Genomic DNA, 18072 nt, shown 5'->3' with positions numbered 1-18072 from the left:
CAAGTGTACAAGTACACCCGTGAATGATGTGTGGGATGAGACTCACGGCAGAAGTCTGGTTCTCGCCATTGGTGGATTGGTGCCCCAGCACTGAGACAAGCATCAGTGTAGGCCTGGAGCTGGTCACACAGGGTTTGCTGGAGTCCCTGATAGCGGCACATGTCAAACACACAGCTCTGGAAGAACGGCAGAGGGTCCACCACCTTTATACAGTCCCTATGAGTGTGAGGAAGGGAAAGGAGGTGAGAGGGAGAGAGAAATTTAAAAAGGGACAAGGATTGCTATATGTGTTCTCCCTGATAAATGAGCCCCTGACTGTGGTGCTATTAGCACTCAACTCTACCTGCTTTACCAGGTGAGCTACAGGATCACCGAGGACATGAATCTAAAAAATAATTTATTCTGGAGTAGAAGGCAGTGTAAAAGACAGGACGAATTTCAGCAGGTGCTCCATGGGAATGTTCCTACCTGAATGGTCCACTAGTGTCAGTGATTTTTCCACATTTCTCTGGTTTAGACACTTCAGCCTCAAGGCTGGGGTCACATGGTGGGTCAGGACCAATATCAGGCTTGCATCTAAAAATACAACATCAAAGATACTCAGAAAATCTTCTGTACATAAATTAACATGGTGTGAGCAAAAGATTTTAAATGTTTTAAATTAAACAACATGATAGTGCTATGATTAATACAAGCTTATTGGGTTGATTATTGTCTTATTGTCTTTAACAGAGGAAAACACAAAAAAAGAGACTAACGTGTCATCCTCGTCTTTATCGGTTTGCCAGCTGTTGCCAAATTGATCTGAGCTGCCAGTCAGGGATCCATCTGGTTTGGTAAAATCATTGTTGGGGTTTCCACTGTAGTCCCCACACAAACCACACATCTGCTCAAAGTAGGTACTGAGAGAGAAAGAGAAAAAGAGAAATAATAACATGATTTTTTTCAATATTTATAGTACCAAGACTTAAACCTGATATGGACTTCATTGTCATTTTTTTAAAAATGCATTAATGGTGCTAATGAGTAAGTATTTGGGATGTGTCCAAAATGATTACACATCAACTCATCTGAAACACTAAGAGATAAATAGTAACTTGGTGATGCTGCTTTCTTGCTGACAGCATTTAACTGCTGGCTCAACTAGATGATGTATTTGGCCACATCACTGGTCAAAGCACATCATTCCAAAAGACGCAATAATGTCTAAAGTAAAAGAATCATATTGTATTGGTTTTGTTGGTCTCAGAGTCTATACAATCGCAAAGCTAAAAGTGCACCATACTCCAGTATCTATAGCACATGTCTGCCGCAGTACCTGGGCACTGTGATCTTAGCATAGTGGTTACCATCCCACCGCACCTCCAGGCCAAAGGGTGTGGTGAGGATGACATACTGCCCAGCCAAGGTTAGAGAGATTAGAGGAGAGGGGGAATGAGGGAGGGCTACTCTCCGTCCATTCACCTGAAAATGATGGAAAACCAATAAACAATTTACAACAAATACCAGCTTTGCTAAGACAGACATGAAGACTTATTTCATTCACACAATTAAGATCAACAGAGATGTTGCATGAAAATGGGTTTCCAGTAGTTCAAGCTAACCAGTGTGATTCTGCTCTTCATCATTGTCACAGTGATGCCGTTGACAGTCACGTACAACTTCCTGAGGTAAGATACGCCAGACACTCCTCTCTCCTCATTCTTCCCCTCCACAGAGAACCAGGGCCCTGCACAACACAGAACAAAAACTGTAATCACTGTACGTTTATAATGTACAAGTGTTCAAAGCAATATGCCACATCTTTTTTGGTTTACATGTTATACATTTTTAAATACCAATGGTAACCAATTCACACCCAAATGCAGGAATATACAGCATTCTGTTACATTTTTACATAGATCCATGGCCTCTACTCACCAGTGTTGTTTCTGCAGGTGCGGGCCAGCGTGTAGGTGCAGGTACCCATGAAAGAGTAGTATTTACCATCAAAGGTGTTGTAATGAGGGTCACCCGAGATGATGCAGTCCTGAGAACCTACGTGAGACCAAAGGACAGATGACCTCACCCACCTCAGAATCTAAACCTGTTTATTTATTTCAAGTTTTTATTTACTGACCAACTGGGTAACAGCCTATTTGTCCTCCCTGCACACCACACTGCTGCATGGGAGGGCATTCAGCAGCACTGCAGGTGACGAATGGAGGATCACACCTGCACAGCAGCTCACAGTCCTTAGTGTAGAACTCCTCATCTGGCTAATGTCCACAGAGAGAAGGCAGGACATTGGCGACAAATGTCTGATACATTCATATGCTGAGGTACTAAAGATGCTGACTACGACCCAGTAACACTCGTACATATTCACCTTGTAGTACTGTCCATTATAATTGCAGCCACATGTGTCTTTTTTCACACATTTGCCAGCACTGAGTATGTATCCAGGGTCACACACACATCCCTCAGAACAGGGTCCAGTACACTGGCTGGGTGGGGGAGGGGTACAGGAGGGCTGACAAGGTCGGACACAGGGGTCATAGTGGCTGTTGGGTGGGCATTGGAGAGCTAAAATAAAGAATGTACAGTGTGACTGTGGTAATCACACTTAAGAGAGAATGAATAACACCAAATATATACACTATGTATTCACATTACATTCTACAATGTAGTGTCTGATTAGAGGAAAATATAGGACCTCATCATCTTGTGTATATAAAGTGCAGAGTGCGATGTAATTGTATGTGACTTACGGCAGAAGGTGGTGTTTCTCCAGGGACCGATGTTGACTCCGCGATCCTGACACTCGTTGACGTAGGCTTCAATGGCCTCACACAAGGCAGAGTGAGGGCCGTCCAGCGCACACAGATCAAACACACAGTTTTTGAAGAAACTCTACGCAAACACAGATTTTTGATATAAAGAACATGATTAATGTTAAATGACTAAAGATGTTAAGTACTCAGCTGACAATGGCCTGGTCTGAATAACTCACATTGGGATTGACTCTTGGGTGACAGACAGCGAATGGGCCTTTGCTGTCCAGTATGATTCCACAGTAGGCGGGACTCTCATAAAGGTCCTGCTCAGCATCTGTGCATCCAGGGTCTGGACCGACGGGGCTCTTATTGCAGCTGAGGAGCAAATGAAGACAAGAGTCAGTTGTCTTCCAGCCCCATGATCAGTTACCGGAGGGAATAAGGAATGACGGATTCCTCGGTATGTACAGTACGATATCGGTGACTCACTCAGGGTCTGTGTTCCAGCTGTTACCAAAATCAGTTGGACTGTTGACCAGTTCACCGGTGGGAGTACGGAAGTCATCTTTAAAGTCGCCATTATAGTCGCCACACAGGCCGCACAGCCTGTCCTGGTAGCTGCACATACATGCAAGTGCAACGCATGAGTAAGATGCACTGGATTCACAGTGCAATGATCATTCTCAGTTTTACACAACACTCACTCTTTGATGACTTTGATGTCCATGTAGTGGTTTCCATCATAGCGAACTGTCACACCAAAGTTCAAGGTTACACTATAGAGTGTCCCAGATTGAAAGACGTCCACTCCAGGAGCAGGGCTTAGAGGAATGTTCACAGTGGTTCCATTCAGCTGAGAGACCAGATGGAAACCAGTAGTAAGAAGATTTCCTATTTACAACATACCTGCAGAACCCACCTTTTCTACATCAGTTCTCTTTTTGCTTACTGACCTGCACGACTCCTCCTTTCAAGATGGACACCTTCACTCCTAGAACGTGGACGTGGACAGCACTCACGTAGCTGACGGTGGGGACATTGTAACGATTCTCATTGTCAGTATAAACAGCAAAGTAAGGCACATCTGTGCTGTTGCAAGGCTCAGACATCAAGTAGGTGCAGTTGCCCATGAAGTCATAACTGCGTTTGTCAAAGGTGGAGTAGTGGGGATCACCCGAGGCAATACAGGTGGAGGTGTCTGTAGAGATTAAAAACAACAACAACAACAACAACAAGTCTTAAAAACAACAACAAGTCTTACAGGCCTGATTTACATACGCTAATAAAACACACATGTGCTTTGCTTTTGATCTGTCTGAATCCAAAAATTAATCATAGTATATTAAGGCTAGAAGGTTAACATATGCCAGCATCTCCACTGGAAGATATATTGCCACAACACCTTTAGGATAGCAACCATGGACTCCTCCCACTTGTAGACATTCTTCCGTGGGGTCACAGGTGTTGTCTACACAGCTCAAAGTGTAATTGCCGGCACAGCGGCACAGCTTGGAGCAGTCATTCCCAAAGACGAGCTCTCCAGGCTGAAAAAAAGACATAGAAGTTACATTTATGGGTCTAGGAATGCATCTTCCAAGACTGGATCCATTTTTTTCATAATCAGTCCATGTACCTCATAGTAGTTGTTGTCATCATCCAGACATCCACACTGCTCAATGGGAATACATCGTTTCCCCCGGAACACAAAACCTGGTTTGCAGAAGCAGCCGCTGATACAAGAGCCAGTGCAGTTGGTGGAGGGCTCTTTACAGCTGGGAATGCAAGCTGGACCACACTCTATGTACTCAGAATCAGGAGGGCACTTCACTATTTGTAGAAAAGAACAGGGTGGTTAGGACATGTTCATATGCCTTGATGCACTAGACAGAGGAGAATAAGATGCAGTTCACCTGGTGGTGTAGTTGGTATCGGAGCAGTTGGTTTCGGTGTAGTGGTTGTGGGGGGCTTTGATGTAGTGTGTCCATCTGTAGGTCAGGATTATAAAACAGTGGTGAAACCACACTTAAGTTGCAAGCGGTTTAGTATTCGTTGATTAGCTGCTGGTGATCTTCAGACCGAAGTGTAGGAGATACTGTACTTCCACTTCAGGGAATGACATCATAATATATCTATATACTTGGTTGTTTTTGTGTAGTTGTGCATATATATGTATGTTTGTCTAAATACACCAGAGATGGTCACTTGAGTCAGCTGCTCAAATTCCACTAGCTACACAGCTTGCGGATGGGATGAAAAGTATCCTACTCAGCTGCCTTGATTGACAGCTAATAAATGCTTGATCTAGTAAGCTCCATATAATTTGAAACAATGTCTAGCTTTTCTAGCTAGTTACATGCTCCATTGTCCAACGAGCATTTTCTTTTTAGCTAGCTAATGTTAGGTTGCAGTCCAGTGGAAATGTAACATTTGTTTTCAGGCACTGTTCCACGTATTTGCGACTGAGAAGGCATGTTAGCAACCTCATAAATAAATGAGACTATAAACCTTAAACAATGAGACTAAACAGAAAATATCAAACGTAGACTTGAGACTCTATTCAATCTCTCCAAAGACTCGAGACTTGACTCAGACTTGCACTCCAGAGACATGAGGCTTGACTCAGACTCGTACAAAGTGACATGTAAACATCTGATATATGCAAATATTTCGTTACTTTAACAAGTGCATGGTCTATGTGAGTTGTTGTACCATTTGGTTTGCAGACAAACTCTCCATCCTGCAGTTGGCAGGTCTCTGTAGGGAGGCAGCTGGTGTTGTAGCACTGGATGATTCTTCCACCCAGACACACACACTGGTGCTCACAGCCCTCCAGATACCAGCTCTCATTCACCTAAACCACACAAATAAGCAGGGACTGAGATTATATTGGAGGGGATAGGAATCATTTTTGCCGCTGACTAGTGAACCTCCAACTTTTTCTGTATAACTGATGTGCGTGAGACACTCACAGGGTGGTAGGAACCGATAGTGTCCACACAGCCACAGTCTTTGAGAGGCACACACTTGTTGTTGCTCAGCACAAAGCCAGGGTTACATTCACAGCCTTCAACACACTTCTCACCACAGCCAGGAGGACCACTCACACCCACACATGTTTCTGGACATGAACTCACACACATGGAGTAGTGACTGTTAGGAGGACAAACCAGAGCTGTGGAGAACAAAGACAGAAAAAGTCACCTTACCACACGAGACAGATACAAGTCAGTGGGTAATTTTGGCGCATGTCTGACTTTCTAAGTATTTGAAGTGCAATGCTGTTAGAAAGAGCTTACAGCTTTAACTCTCATAAAAACCCCAAGAGACAAGACACTTACTCAGGAATAATGATAAGCAGTTAAAGAATTGTTAAAATTATTTGGTTAAAGCAGAGTAAGTATTTGGAAGAAAGATTCAATACCTTTTAGGCAAAATAACACATCATATAAAGTGTTCGGTATGAAAAACGCATTTTGCAGCTGGCCTTCAGCTTAGTAAATGAAGAAACAGGAATATGAATATGTATACAAGTGTACAAGTACACCCGTGAATGATGTGTGGGATGAGACTCACGGCAGAAGTCTGGTTCTCGCCATTGGTGGATTGGTGCCCCAGCACTGAGACAAGCATCAGTGTAGGCCTGGAGCTGGTCACACAGGGTTTGCTGGAGTCCCTGATAGCGGCACATGTCAAACACACAGCTCTGGAAGAACGGCAGAGGGTCCACCACCTTTATACAGTCCCTATGAGTGTGAGGAAGGGAAAGGAGGTGAGAGGGAGTGAGAAATTTAAAAAGGGACAAGGATTGCTATATGTGTTCTCCCTGATAAATGAGCCCCTGACTGTGGTGCTATTAGCACTCAACTCTACCTGCTTTACCAGGTGAGCTACAGGATCACCGAGGACATGAATCTAAAAAATAATTTATTCTGGAGTAGAAGGCAGTGTAAAAGACAGGACGAATTTCAGCAGGTGCTCCATGGGAATGTTCCTACCTGAATGGTCCACTAGTGTCAGTGATTTTTCCACATTTCTCTGGTTTAGACACTTCAGCCTCAAGGCTGGGGTCACATGGTGGGTCAGGACCAATATCAGGCTTGCATCTAAAAATACAACATCAAAGATACTCAGAAAATCTTCTGTACATAAATTAACATGGTGTGAACAAAAGATTTTAAATGTTTTAAATTAAACAACATGATAGTGCTATGATTAATACAAGCTTATTGGGTTGATTATTGTCTTATTGTCTTTAACAGAGGAAAACACAAAAAAAGAGACTAACGTGTCATCCTCGTCTTTATCGGTTTGCCAGCTGTTGCCAAATTGATCTGAGCTGCCAGTCAGGGATCCATCTGGTTTGGTAAAATCATTGTTGGGGTTTCCACTGTAGTCCCCACACAAACCACACATCTGCTCAAAGTAGGTACTGAGAGAGAAAGAGAAAAAGAGAAATAATAACATGATTTTTTCAATATTTATAGTACCAAGACTTAAACCTGATATGGACTTCATTGTCATTTTTTAAAAAATGCATTAATGGTGCTAATGAGTAAGTATTTGGGATGTGTCCAAAATGATTACACATCAACTCATCTGAAACACTAAGAGATAAATAGTAACTTGGTGATGCTGCTTTCTTGCTGACAGCATTTAACTGCTGGCTCAACTAGATGATGTATTTGGCCACATCACTGGTCAAAGCACATCATTCCAAAAGACGCAATAATGTCTAAAGTAAAAGAATCATATTGTATTGGTTTTGTTGGTCTCAGAGTCTATACAATCGCAAAGCTAAAAGTGCACCATACTCCAGTATCTATAGCACATGTCTGCCGCAGTACCTGGGCACTGTGATCTTAGCATAGTGGTTACCATCCCACCGCACCTCCAGGCCAAAGGGTGTGGTGAGGATGACATACTGCCCAGCCAAGGTTAGAGAGATTAGAGGAGAGGGGGAATGAGGGAGGGCTACTCTCCGTCCATTCACCTGAAAATGATGGAAAACCAATAAACAATTTACAACAAATACCAGCTTTGCTAAGACAGACATGAAGACTTATTTCATTCACACAATTAAGATCAACAGAGATGTTGCATGAAAATGGGTTTCCAGTAGTTCAAGCTAACCAGTGTGATTCTGCTCTTCATCATTGTCACAGTGATGCCGTTGACAGTCACGTACAACTTCCTGAGGTAAGATACGCCAGACACTCCTCTCTCCTCATTCTTCCCCTCCACAGAGAACCAGGGCCCTGCACAACACAGAACAAAAACTGTAATCACTGTACGTTTATAATGTACAAGTGTTCAAAGCAATATGCCACATCTTTTTTGGTTTACATGTTATACATTTTTAAATACCAATGGTAACCAATTCACACCCAAATGCAGGAATATACAGCATTCTGTTACATTTTTACATAGATCCATGGCCTCTACTCACCAGTGTTGTTTCTGCAGGTGCGGGCCAGCGTGTAGGTGCAGGTACCCATGAAAGAGTAGTATTTACCATCAAAGGTGTTGTAATGAGGGTCACCCGAGATGATGCAGTCCTGAGAACCTACGTGAGACCAAAGGACAGATGACCTCACCCACCTCAGAATCTAAACCTGTTTATTTATTTCAAGTTTTTATTTACTGACCAACTGGGTAACAGCCTATTTGTCCTCCCTGCACACCACACTGCTGCATGGGAGGGCATTCAGCAGCACTGCAGGTGACGAATGGAGGATCACACCTGCACAGCAGCTCACAGTCCTTAGTGTAGAACTCCTCATCTGGCTAATGTCCACAGAGAGAAGGCAGGACATTGGCGACAAATGTCTGATACATTCATATGCTGAGGTACTAAAGATGCTGACTACGACCCAGTAACACTCGTACATATTCACCTTGTAGTACTGTCCATTATAATTGCAGCCACATGTGTCTTTTTTCACACATTTGCCAGCACTGAGTATGTATCCAGGGTCACACACACATCCCTCAGAACAGGGTCCAGTACACTGGCTGGGTGGGGGAGGGGTACAGGAGGGCTGACAAGGTCGGACACAGGGGTCATAGTGGCTGTTGGGTGGGCATTGGAGAGCTAAAATAAAGAATGTACAGTGTGACTGTGGTAATCACACTTAAGAGAGAATGAATAACACCAAATATATACACTATGTATTCACATTACATTCTACAATGTAGTGTCTGATTAGAGGAAAATATAGGACCTCATCATCTTGTGTATATAAAGTGCAGAGTGCGATGTAATTGTATGTGACTTACGGCAGAAGGTGGTGTTTCTCCAGGGACCGATGTTGACTCCGCGATCTTGACACTCGTTGACGTAGGCTTCAATGGCCTCACACAAGGCAGAGTGAGGGCCGTCCAGCGCACACAGATCAAACACACAGTTTTTGAAGAAACTCTACGCAAACACAGATTTTTGATATAAATAACATGATTAATGTTAAATGACTAAAGATGTTAAGTACTCAGCTGACAATGGCCTGGTCTGAATAACTCACATTGGGATTGACTCTTGGGTGACAGACAGCGAATGGGCCTTTGCTGTCCAGTATGATTCCACAGTAGGCGGGACTCTCATAAAGGTCCTGCTCAGCATCTGTGCATCCAGGGTCTGGACCGACGGGGCTCTTATTGCAGCTGAGGAGCAAATGAAGACAAGAGTCAGTTGTCTTCCAGCCCCATGATCAGTTACCGGAGGGAATAAGGAATGACGGATTCCTCGGTATGTACAGTACGATATCGGTGACTCACTCAGGGTCTGTGTTCCAGCTGTTACCAAAATCAGTTGGACTGTTGACCAGTTCACCGGTGGGAGTACGGAAGTCATCTTTAAAGTCGCCATTATAGTCGCCACACAGGCCGCACAGCCTGTCCTGGTAGCTGCACATACATGCAAGTGCAACGCATGAGTAAGATGCACTGGATTCACAGTGCAATGATCATTCTCAGTTTTACACAACACTCACTCTTTGATGACTTTGATGTCCATGTAGTGGTTTCCATCATAGCGAACTGTCACACCAAAGTTCAAGGTTACACTATAGAGTGTCCCAGATTGAAAGACGTCCACTCCAGGAGCAGGGCTTAGAGGAATGTTCACAGTGGTTCCATTCAGCTGAGAGACCAGATGGAAACCAGTAGTAAGAAGATTTCCTATTTACAACATACCTGCAGAACCCACCTTTTCTACATCAGTTCTCTTTTTGCTTACTGACCTGCACGACTCCTCCTTTCAAGATGGACACCTTCACTCCTAGAACGTGGACGTGGACAGCACTCACGTAGCTGACGGTGGGGACATTGTAACGATTCTCATTGTCAGTATAAACAGCAAAGTAAGGCACATCTGTGCTGTTGCAAGGCTCAGACATCAAGTAGGTGCAGTTGCCCATGAAGTCATAACTGCGTTTGTCAAAGGTGGAGTAGTGGGGATCACCCGAGGCAATACAGGTGGAGGTGTCTGTAGAGATTAAAAACAACAACAACAACAACAACAAGTCTTAAAAACAACAACAAGTCTTACAGGCCTGATTTACATACGCTAATAAAACACACATGTGCTTTGCTTTTGATCTGTCTGAATCCAAAAATTAATCATAGTATATTAAGGCTAGAAGGTTAACATATGCCAGCATCTCCACTGGAAGATATATTGCCACAACACCTTTAGGATAGCAACCATGGACTCCTCCCACTTGTAGACATTCTTCCGTGGGGTCACAGGTGTTGTCTACACAGCTCAAAGTGTAATTGCCGGCACAGCGGCACAGCTTGGAGCAGTCATTCCCAAAGACGAGCTCTCCAGGCTGAAAAAAAGACATAGAAGTTACATTTATGGGTCTAGGAATGCATCTTCCAAGACTGGATCCATTTTTTTCATAATCAGTCCATGTACCTCATAGTAGTTGTTGTCATCATCCAGACATCCACACTGCTCAATGGGAATACATCGTTTCCCCCGGAACACAAAACCTGGTTTGCAGAAGCAGCCGCTGATACAAGAGCCAGTGCAGTTGGTGGAGGGCTCTTTACAGCTGGGAATGCAAGCTGGACCACACTCTATGTACTCAGAATCAGGAGGGCACTTCACTATTTGTAGAAAAGAACAGGGTGGTTAGGACATGTTCATATGCCTTGATGCACTAGACAGAGGAGAATAAGATGCAGTTCACCTGGTGGTGTAGTTGGTATCGGAGCAGTTGGTTTCGGTGTAGTGGTTGTGGGGGGCTTTGATGTAGTGTGTCCATCTGTAGGTCAGGATTATAAAACAGTGGTGAAACCACACTTAAGTTGCAAGCGGTTTAGTATTCGTTGATTAGCTGCTGGTGATCTTCAGACCGAAGTGTAGGAGATACTGTACTTCCACTTCAGGGAATGACATCATAATATATCTATATACTTGGTTGTTTTTGTGTAGTTGTGCATATATATGTATGTTTGTCTAAATACACCAGAGATGGTCACTTGAGTCAGCTGCTCAAATTCCACTAGCTACACAGCTTGCGGATGGGATGAAAAGTATCCTACTCAGCTGCCTTGATTGACAGCTAATAAATGCTTGATCTAGTAAGCTCCATATAATTTGAAACAATGTCTAGCTTTTCTAGCTAGTTACATGCTCCATTGTCCAACGAGCATTTTCTTTTTAGCTAGCTAATGTTAGGTTGCAGTCCAGTGGAAATGTAACATTTGTTTTCAGGCACTGTTCCACGTATTTGCGACTGAGAAGGCATGTTAGCAACCTCATAAATAAATGAGACTATAAACCTTAAACAATGAGACTAAACAGAAAATATCAAACGTAGACTTGAGACTCTATTCAATCTCTCCAAAGACTCGAGACTTGACTCAGACTTGCACTCCAGAGACATGAGGCTTGACTCAGACTCGTACAAAGTGACATGTAAACATCTGATATATGCAAATATTTCGTTACTTTAACAAGTGCATGGTCTATGTGAGTTGTTGTACCATTTGGTTTGCAGACAAACTCTCCATCCTGCAGTTGGCAGGTCTCTGTAGGGAGGCAGCTGGTGTTGTAGCACTGGATGATTCTTCCACCCAGACACACACACTGGTGCTCACAGCCCTCCAGATACCAGCTCTCATTCACCTAAACCACACAAATAAGCAGGGACTGAGATTATATTGGAGGGGATAGGAATCATTTTTGCCGCTGACTAGTGAACCTCCAACTTTTTCTGTATAACTGATGTGCGTGAGACACTCACAGGGTGGTAGGAACCGATAGTGTCCACACAGCCACAGTCTTTGAGAGGCACACACTTGTTGTTGCTCAGCACAAAGCCAGGGTTACATTCACAGCCTTCAACACACTTCTCACCACAGCCAGGAGGACCACTCACACCCACACATGTTTCTGGACATGAACTCACACACATGGAGTAGTGACTGTTAGGAGGACAAACCAGAGCTGTGGAGAACAAAGACAGAAAAAGTCACCTTACCACACGAGACAGATACAAGTCAGTGGGTAATTTTGGCGCATGTCTGACTTTCTAAGTATTTGAAGTGCAATGCTGTTAGAAAGAGCTTACAGCTTTAACTCTCATAAAAACCCCAAGAGACAAGACACTTACTCAGGAATAATGATAAGCAGTTAAAGAATTGTTAAAATTATTTGGTTAAAGCAGAGTAAGTATTTGGAAGAAAGATTCAATACCTTTTAGGCAAAATAACACATCATATAAAGTGTTCGGTATGAAAAACGCATTTTGCAGCTGGCCTTCAGCTTAGTAAATGAAGAAACAGGAATATGAATATGTATACAAGTGTACAAGTACACCCGTGAATGATGTGTGGGATGAGACTCACGGCAGAAGTCTGGTTCTCGCCATTGGTGGATTGGTGCCCCAGCACTGAGACAAGCATCAGTGTAGGCCTGGAGCTGGTCACACAGGGTTTGCTGGAGTCCCTGATAGCGGCACATGTCAAACACACAGCTCTGGAAGAACGGCAGAGGGTCCACCACCTTTATACAGTCCCTATGAGTGTGAGGAAGGGAAAGGAGGTGAGAGGGAGAGAGAAATTTAAAAAGGGACAAGGATTGCTATATGTGTTCTCCCTGATAAATGAGCCCCTGACTGTGGTGCTATTAGCACTCAACTCTACCTGCTTTACCAGGTGAGCTACAGGATCACCGAGGACATGAATCTAAAAAATAATTTATTCTGGAGTAGAAGGCAGTGTAAAAGACAGGACGAATTTCAGCAGGTGCTCCATGGGAATGTTCCTACCTGAATGGTCCACTAGTGTCAGTGATTTTTCCACATTTCTCTGGTTTAGACACTTCAGCCTCAAGGCTGGGGTCACATGGTGGGTCAGGACCAATATCAGGCTTGCATCTAAAAATACAACATCAAAGATACTCAGAAAATCTTCTGTACATAAATTAACATGGTGTGAACAAAAGATTTTAAATGTTTTAAATTAAACAACATGATAGTGCTATGATTAATACAAGCTTATTGGGTTGATTATTGTCTTATTGTCTTTAACAGAGGAAAACACAAAAAAAGAGACTAACGTGTCATCCTCGTCTTTATCGGTTTGCCAGCTGTTGCCAAATTGATCTGAGCTGCCAGTCAGGGATCCATCTGGTTTGGTAAAATCATTGTTGGGGTTTCCACTGTAGTCCCCACACAAACCACACATCTGCTCAAAGTAGGTACTGAGAGAGAAAGAGAAAAAGAGAAATAATAACATGATTTTTTCAATATTTATAGTACCAAGACTTAAACCTGATATGGACTTCATTGTCATTTTTTAAAAAATGCATTAATGGTGCTAATGAGTAAGTATTTGGGATGTGTCCAAAATGATTACACATCAACTCATCTGAAACACTAAGAGATAAATAGTAACTTGGTGATGCTGCTTTCTTGCTGACAGCATTTAACTGCTGGCTCAACTAGATGATGTATTTGGCCACATCACTGGTCAAAGCACATCATTCCAAAAGACGCAATAATGTCTAAAGTAAAAGAATCATATTGTATTGGTTTTGTTGGTCTCAGTGTCTATACAATCTCAAAGCTAAAAGTGCACCATACTCCAGTATCTATAGCACATGTCTGCCGCAGTACCTGGGCACTGTGATCTTAGCATAGTGGTTACCATCCCACCGCACCTCCAGGCCAAAGGGTGTGGTGAGGATGACATACTGCCCAGCCAAGGTTAGAGAGATTAGAGGAGAGGGGGAATGAGGGAGGGCTACTCTCCGTCCATTCACCTGAAAATGATGGAAAACCAATAAACAATTTACAACAAATACCAGCTTTGCTAAGACAGACATGAAGACTTATTTCATTCACACAATTAAGATCAACAGAGATGTTGCATGAAAATGGGTTTCCAGTAGTTCAAGCTAACCAGTGTGATTCTGCTCTTCATCATTGTCACAGTGATGCCGTTGACAGTCACGTACAACTTCCTGAGGTAAGATACGCCAGACACTCCTCTCTCCTCATTCTTCCCCTCCACAGAGAACCAGGGCCCTGCACAACACAGAACAAAAACTGTAATCACTGTACGTTTATAATGTACAAGTGTTCAAAGCAATATGCCACATCTTTTTTGGTTTACATGTTATACATTTTTAAATACCAATGGTAACCAATTCACACCCAAATGCAGGAATATACAGCATTCTGTTACATTTTTACATAGATCCATGGCCTCTACTCACCAGTGTTGTTTCTGCAGGTGCGGGCCAGCGTGTAGGTGCAGGTACCCATGAAAGAGTAGTATTTACCATCAAAGGTGTTGTAATGAGGGTCACCCGAGATGATGCAGTCCTGAGAACCTACGTGAGACCAAAGGACAGATGACCTCACCCACCTCAGAATCTAAACCTGTTTATTTATTTCAAGTTTTTATTTACTGACCAACTGGGTAACAGCCTATTTGTCCTCCCTGCACACCACACTGCTGCATGGGAGGGCATTCAGCAGCACTGCAGGTGACGAATGGAGGATCACACCTGCACAGCAGCTCACAGTCCTTAGTGTAGAACTCCTCATCTGGCTAATGTCCACAGAGAGAAGGCAGGACATTGGCGACAAATGTCTGATACATTCATATGCTGAGGTACTAAAGATGCTGACTACGACCCAGTAACACTCGTACATATTCACCTTGTAGTACTGTCCATTATAATTGCAGCCACATGTGTCTTTTTTCACACATTTGCCAGCACTGAGTATGTATCCAGGGTCACACACACATCCCTCAGAACAGGGTCCAGTACACTGGCTGGGTGGGGGAGGGGTACAGGAGGGCTGACAAGGTCGGACACAGGGGTCATAGTGGCTGTTGGGTGGGCATTGGAGAGCTAAAATAAAGAATGTACAGTGTGACTGTGGTAATCACACTTAAGAGAGAATGAATAACACCAAATATATACACTATGTATTCACATTACATTCTACAATGTAGTGTCTGATTAGAGGAAAATATAGGACCTCATCATCTTGTGTATATAAAGTGCAGAGTGCGATGTAATTGTATGTGACTTACGGCAGAAGGTGGTGTTTCTCCAGGGACCGATGTTGACTCCGCGATCCTGACACTCGTTGACGTAGGCTTCAATGGCCTCACACAAGGCAGAGTGAGGGCCGTCCAGCGCACACAGATCAAACACACAGTTTTTGAAGAAACTCTACGCAAACACAGATTTTTGATATAAAGAACATGATTAATGTTAAATGACTAAAGATGTTAAGTACTCAGCTGACAATGGCCTGGTCTGAATAACTCACATTGGGATTGACTCTTGGGTGACAGACAGCGAATGGGCCTTTGCTGTCCAGTATGATTCCACAGTAGGCGGGACTCTCATAAAGGTCCTGCTCAGCATCTGTGCATCCAGGGTCTGGACCGACGGGGCTCTTATTGCAGCTGAGGAGCAAATGAAGACAAGAGTCAGTTGTCTTCCAGCCCCATGATCAGTTACCGGAGGGAATAAGGAATGACGGATTCCTCGGTATGTACAGTACGATATCGGTGACTCACTCAGGGTCTGTGTTCCAGCTGTTACCAAAATCAGTTGGACTGTTGACCAGTTCACCGGTGGGAGTACGGAAGTCATCTTTAAAGTCGCCATTATAGTCGCCACACAGGCCGCACAGCCTGTCCTGGTAGCTGCACATACATGCAAGTGCAACGCATGAGTAAGATGCACTGGATTCACAGTGCAATGATCATTCTCAGTTTTACACAACACTCACTCTTTGATGACTTTGATGTCCATGTAGTGGTTTCCATCATAGCGAACTGTCACACCAAAGTTCAAGGTTACACTATAGAGTGTCCCAGATTGAAAGACGTCCACTCCAGGAGCAGGGCTTAGAGGAATGTTCACAGTGGTTCCATTCAGCTGAGAGACCAGATGGAAACCAGTAGTAAGAAGATTTCCTATTTACAACATACCTGCAGAACCCACCTTTTCTACATCAGTTCTCTTTTTGCTTACTGACCTGCACGACTCCTCCTTTCAAGATGGACACCTTCACTCCTAGAACGTGGACGTGGACAGCACTCACGTAGCTGACGGTGGGGACATTGTAACGATTCTCATTGTCAGTATAAACAGCAAAGTAAGGCACATCTGTGCTGTTGCAAGGCTCAGACATCAAGTAGGTGCAGTTGCCCATGAAGTCATAACTGCGTTTGTCAAAGGTGGAGTAGTGGGGATCACCCGAGGCAATACAGGTGGAGGTGTCTGTAGAGATTAAAAACAACAACAACAACAACAACAACAAGTCTTAAAAACAACAACAAGTCTTACAGGCCTGATTTACATACGCTAATAAAACACACATGTGCTTTGCTTTTGATCTGTCTGAATCCAAAAATTAATCATAGTATATTAAGGCTAGAAGGTTAACATATGCCAGCATCTCCACTGGAAGATATATTGCCACAACACCTTTAGGATAGCAACCATGGACTCCTCCCACTTGTAGACATTCTTCCGTGGGGTCACAGGTGTTGTCTACACAGCTCAAAGTGTAATTGCCGGCACAGCGGCACAGCTTGGAGCAGTCATTCCCAAAGACGAGCTCTCCAGGCTGAAAAAAAGACATAGAAGTTACATTTATGGGTCTAGGAATGCATCTTCCAAGACTGGATCCATTTTTTTCATAATCAGTCCATGTACCTCATAGTAGTTGTTGTCATCATCCAGACATCCACACTGCTCAATGGGAATACATCGTTTCCCCCGGAACACAAAACCTGGTTTGCAGAAGCAGCCGCTGATACAAGAGCCAGTGCAGTTGGTGGAGGGCTCTTTACAGCTGGGAATGCAAGCTGGACCACACTCTATGTACTCAGAATCAGGAGGGCACTTCACTATTTGTAGAAAAGAACAGGGGGGTTGGGACATGTTCATATGCCTTGATGCACTGTAGGTTGTAGTATATAAAACATTTTACTTGGTGTAGTTGTTGCTGGAGTAGGTGGTTTTGGAGTAGTTGTTTTGGGAGTCGTGGAGTGGGGTGTTGATGATTTAGGTGTGGTTGGTTGTGGAGTTGATGGTTTTGAAGTTGAAACTGTTGTCATAGGCTTAACAGTTGTTGGTGTTATATCTAAAAGCAAGATATAATGAAAAATCAATTCAGGGTTACTAAAAAGAAATATGTTAAAAAATTATGTTAGTCTCAAGATGCTTAAGATTATATTTTACCATCACAAGTTGTAATACAGACACTGTCTACAGCAATATCTGTTTTTGTTGTCTCTCCATACACTCCGACAATCACAAACTGTAACATACAAACAGTATTATGAATGCCCACTAGTGTAATGGCAGATAGTTCACCCTACAGAAATTCAGTCTTAATCAACTGCTTTACAAATGTCTTTAACAAAACCCACTAGTAAATCCTCAACATTCATTGTATCAAACAGCTGTCAGTTATCTCAAACTTTGGGTGCAACTATAAGACTTTTTAGAATATATGGCAAAGAAACTAGTAAGCACCTGAACATTTCCTGTTCCAATGTAATGGACCACTGCTGGCTTCCAACCCTGACCTTGGTTCCCTCTGAGACTGAAAACAGGAGATCCCAGTTCCCCACCTGAGGATGTAATTATTTTTTATAGAGTTTGTGTTGAATAATTCCTAGTTAATTTCTTGACAAGGTAAAGTATCTAGTAATACTTTATTATTGTTCTGGTCACATTCTAACAACTTCGTTTCTGAAACCAACACAATAGATAGACATATTTACAGTGTTTAACAGATACTTTTATTCAAAATGATTTACAATT

The 18072-nt window shown here is 43.1% G+C and overlaps 1 protein-coding gene across 4 annotated transcripts in view; it reads right to left on the bottom strand.

Moving 5' to 3' along the window:
• The window catches only part of zanl (zonadhesin, like), a 66667-nt gene extending 49107 nt beyond the window's left edge, over positions 1 to 17560 (bottom strand). For all 4 annotated transcript variants that reach the window (XM_081695256.1, XM_081695252.1, XM_081695254.1 and 1 more), the window contains exons 1-53: positions 17485 to 17560; positions 17234 to 17386; positions 16957 to 17150; positions 16726 to 16867; positions 16274 to 16518; positions 16025 to 16173; positions 15810 to 15938; positions 15557 to 15695; positions 15315 to 15456; positions 14933 to 15129; positions 14684 to 14822; positions 14485 to 14601; positions 14169 to 14293; positions 13883 to 14028; positions 13324 to 13467; positions 13034 to 13141; positions 12612 to 12781; positions 12008 to 12210; positions 11748 to 11889; positions 10949 to 11023; positions 10672 to 10865; positions 10441 to 10582; positions 9992 to 10236; positions 9743 to 9891; positions 9528 to 9656; positions 9275 to 9413; positions 9033 to 9174; positions 8651 to 8847; positions 8402 to 8540; positions 8203 to 8319; positions 7887 to 8011; positions 7601 to 7746; positions 7042 to 7185; positions 6752 to 6859; positions 6330 to 6499; positions 5726 to 5928; positions 5466 to 5607; positions 4667 to 4741; positions 4390 to 4583; positions 4159 to 4300; positions 3710 to 3954; positions 3461 to 3609; positions 3246 to 3374; positions 2993 to 3131; positions 2751 to 2892; positions 2369 to 2565; positions 2120 to 2258; positions 1921 to 2037; positions 1605 to 1729; positions 1319 to 1464; positions 759 to 902; positions 469 to 576; positions 47 to 216 (exon numbers count right to left, since the gene is read on the bottom strand). In XM_081695256.1, the coding sequence (XP_081551382.1) occupies positions 47 to 216; positions 469 to 576; positions 759 to 902; positions 1319 to 1464; positions 1605 to 1729; positions 1921 to 2037; positions 2120 to 2258; positions 2369 to 2565; positions 2751 to 2892; positions 2993 to 3131; positions 3246 to 3374; positions 3461 to 3609; positions 3710 to 3954; positions 4159 to 4300; positions 4390 to 4583; positions 4667 to 4741; positions 5466 to 5607; positions 5726 to 5928; positions 6330 to 6499; positions 6752 to 6859; positions 7042 to 7185; positions 7601 to 7746; positions 7887 to 8011; positions 8203 to 8319; positions 8402 to 8540; positions 8651 to 8847; positions 9033 to 9174; positions 9275 to 9413; positions 9528 to 9656; positions 9743 to 9891; positions 9992 to 10236; positions 10441 to 10582; positions 10672 to 10865; positions 10949 to 11023; positions 11748 to 11889; positions 12008 to 12210; positions 12612 to 12781; positions 13034 to 13141; positions 13324 to 13467; positions 13883 to 14028; positions 14169 to 14293; positions 14485 to 14601; positions 14684 to 14822; positions 14933 to 15129; positions 15315 to 15456; positions 15557 to 15695; positions 15810 to 15938; positions 16025 to 16173; positions 16274 to 16518; positions 16726 to 16867; positions 16957 to 17150; positions 17234 to 17360 (7825 nt within the window). In that variant the 5' untranslated portion in view covers positions 17361 to 17386; positions 17485 to 17560. The remainder of the gene's footprint in view (positions 1 to 46; positions 217 to 468; positions 577 to 758; positions 903 to 1318; positions 1465 to 1604; positions 1730 to 1920; positions 2038 to 2119; positions 2259 to 2368; positions 2566 to 2750; positions 2893 to 2992; positions 3132 to 3245; positions 3375 to 3460; positions 3610 to 3709; positions 3955 to 4158; positions 4301 to 4389; positions 4584 to 4666; positions 4742 to 5465; positions 5608 to 5725; positions 5929 to 6329; positions 6500 to 6751; positions 6860 to 7041; positions 7186 to 7600; positions 7747 to 7886; positions 8012 to 8202; positions 8320 to 8401; positions 8541 to 8650; positions 8848 to 9032; positions 9175 to 9274; positions 9414 to 9527; positions 9657 to 9742; positions 9892 to 9991; positions 10237 to 10440; positions 10583 to 10671; positions 10866 to 10948; positions 11024 to 11747; positions 11890 to 12007; positions 12211 to 12611; positions 12782 to 13033; positions 13142 to 13323; positions 13468 to 13882; positions 14029 to 14168; positions 14294 to 14484; positions 14602 to 14683; positions 14823 to 14932; positions 15130 to 15314; positions 15457 to 15556; positions 15696 to 15809; positions 15939 to 16024; positions 16174 to 16273; positions 16519 to 16725; positions 16868 to 16956; positions 17151 to 17233; positions 17387 to 17484) is intronic.
• Between the last annotated feature and the right edge of the window lie 512 nt (positions 17561 to 18072).

This window comes from Electrophorus electricus, chromosome 13 (assembly GCF_041902795.1).
Source record: "Electrophorus electricus isolate QZ-2024a chromosome 13, ASM4190279v1, whole genome shotgun sequence".
In the NCBI taxonomy this organism is placed as follows: domain Eukaryota; kingdom Metazoa; phylum Chordata; class Actinopteri; order Gymnotiformes; family Gymnotidae; genus Electrophorus; species Electrophorus electricus.
Note: the sequence above shows the minus strand (reverse complement) of the source record. Positions and strands in the feature narration are given on the sequence as shown.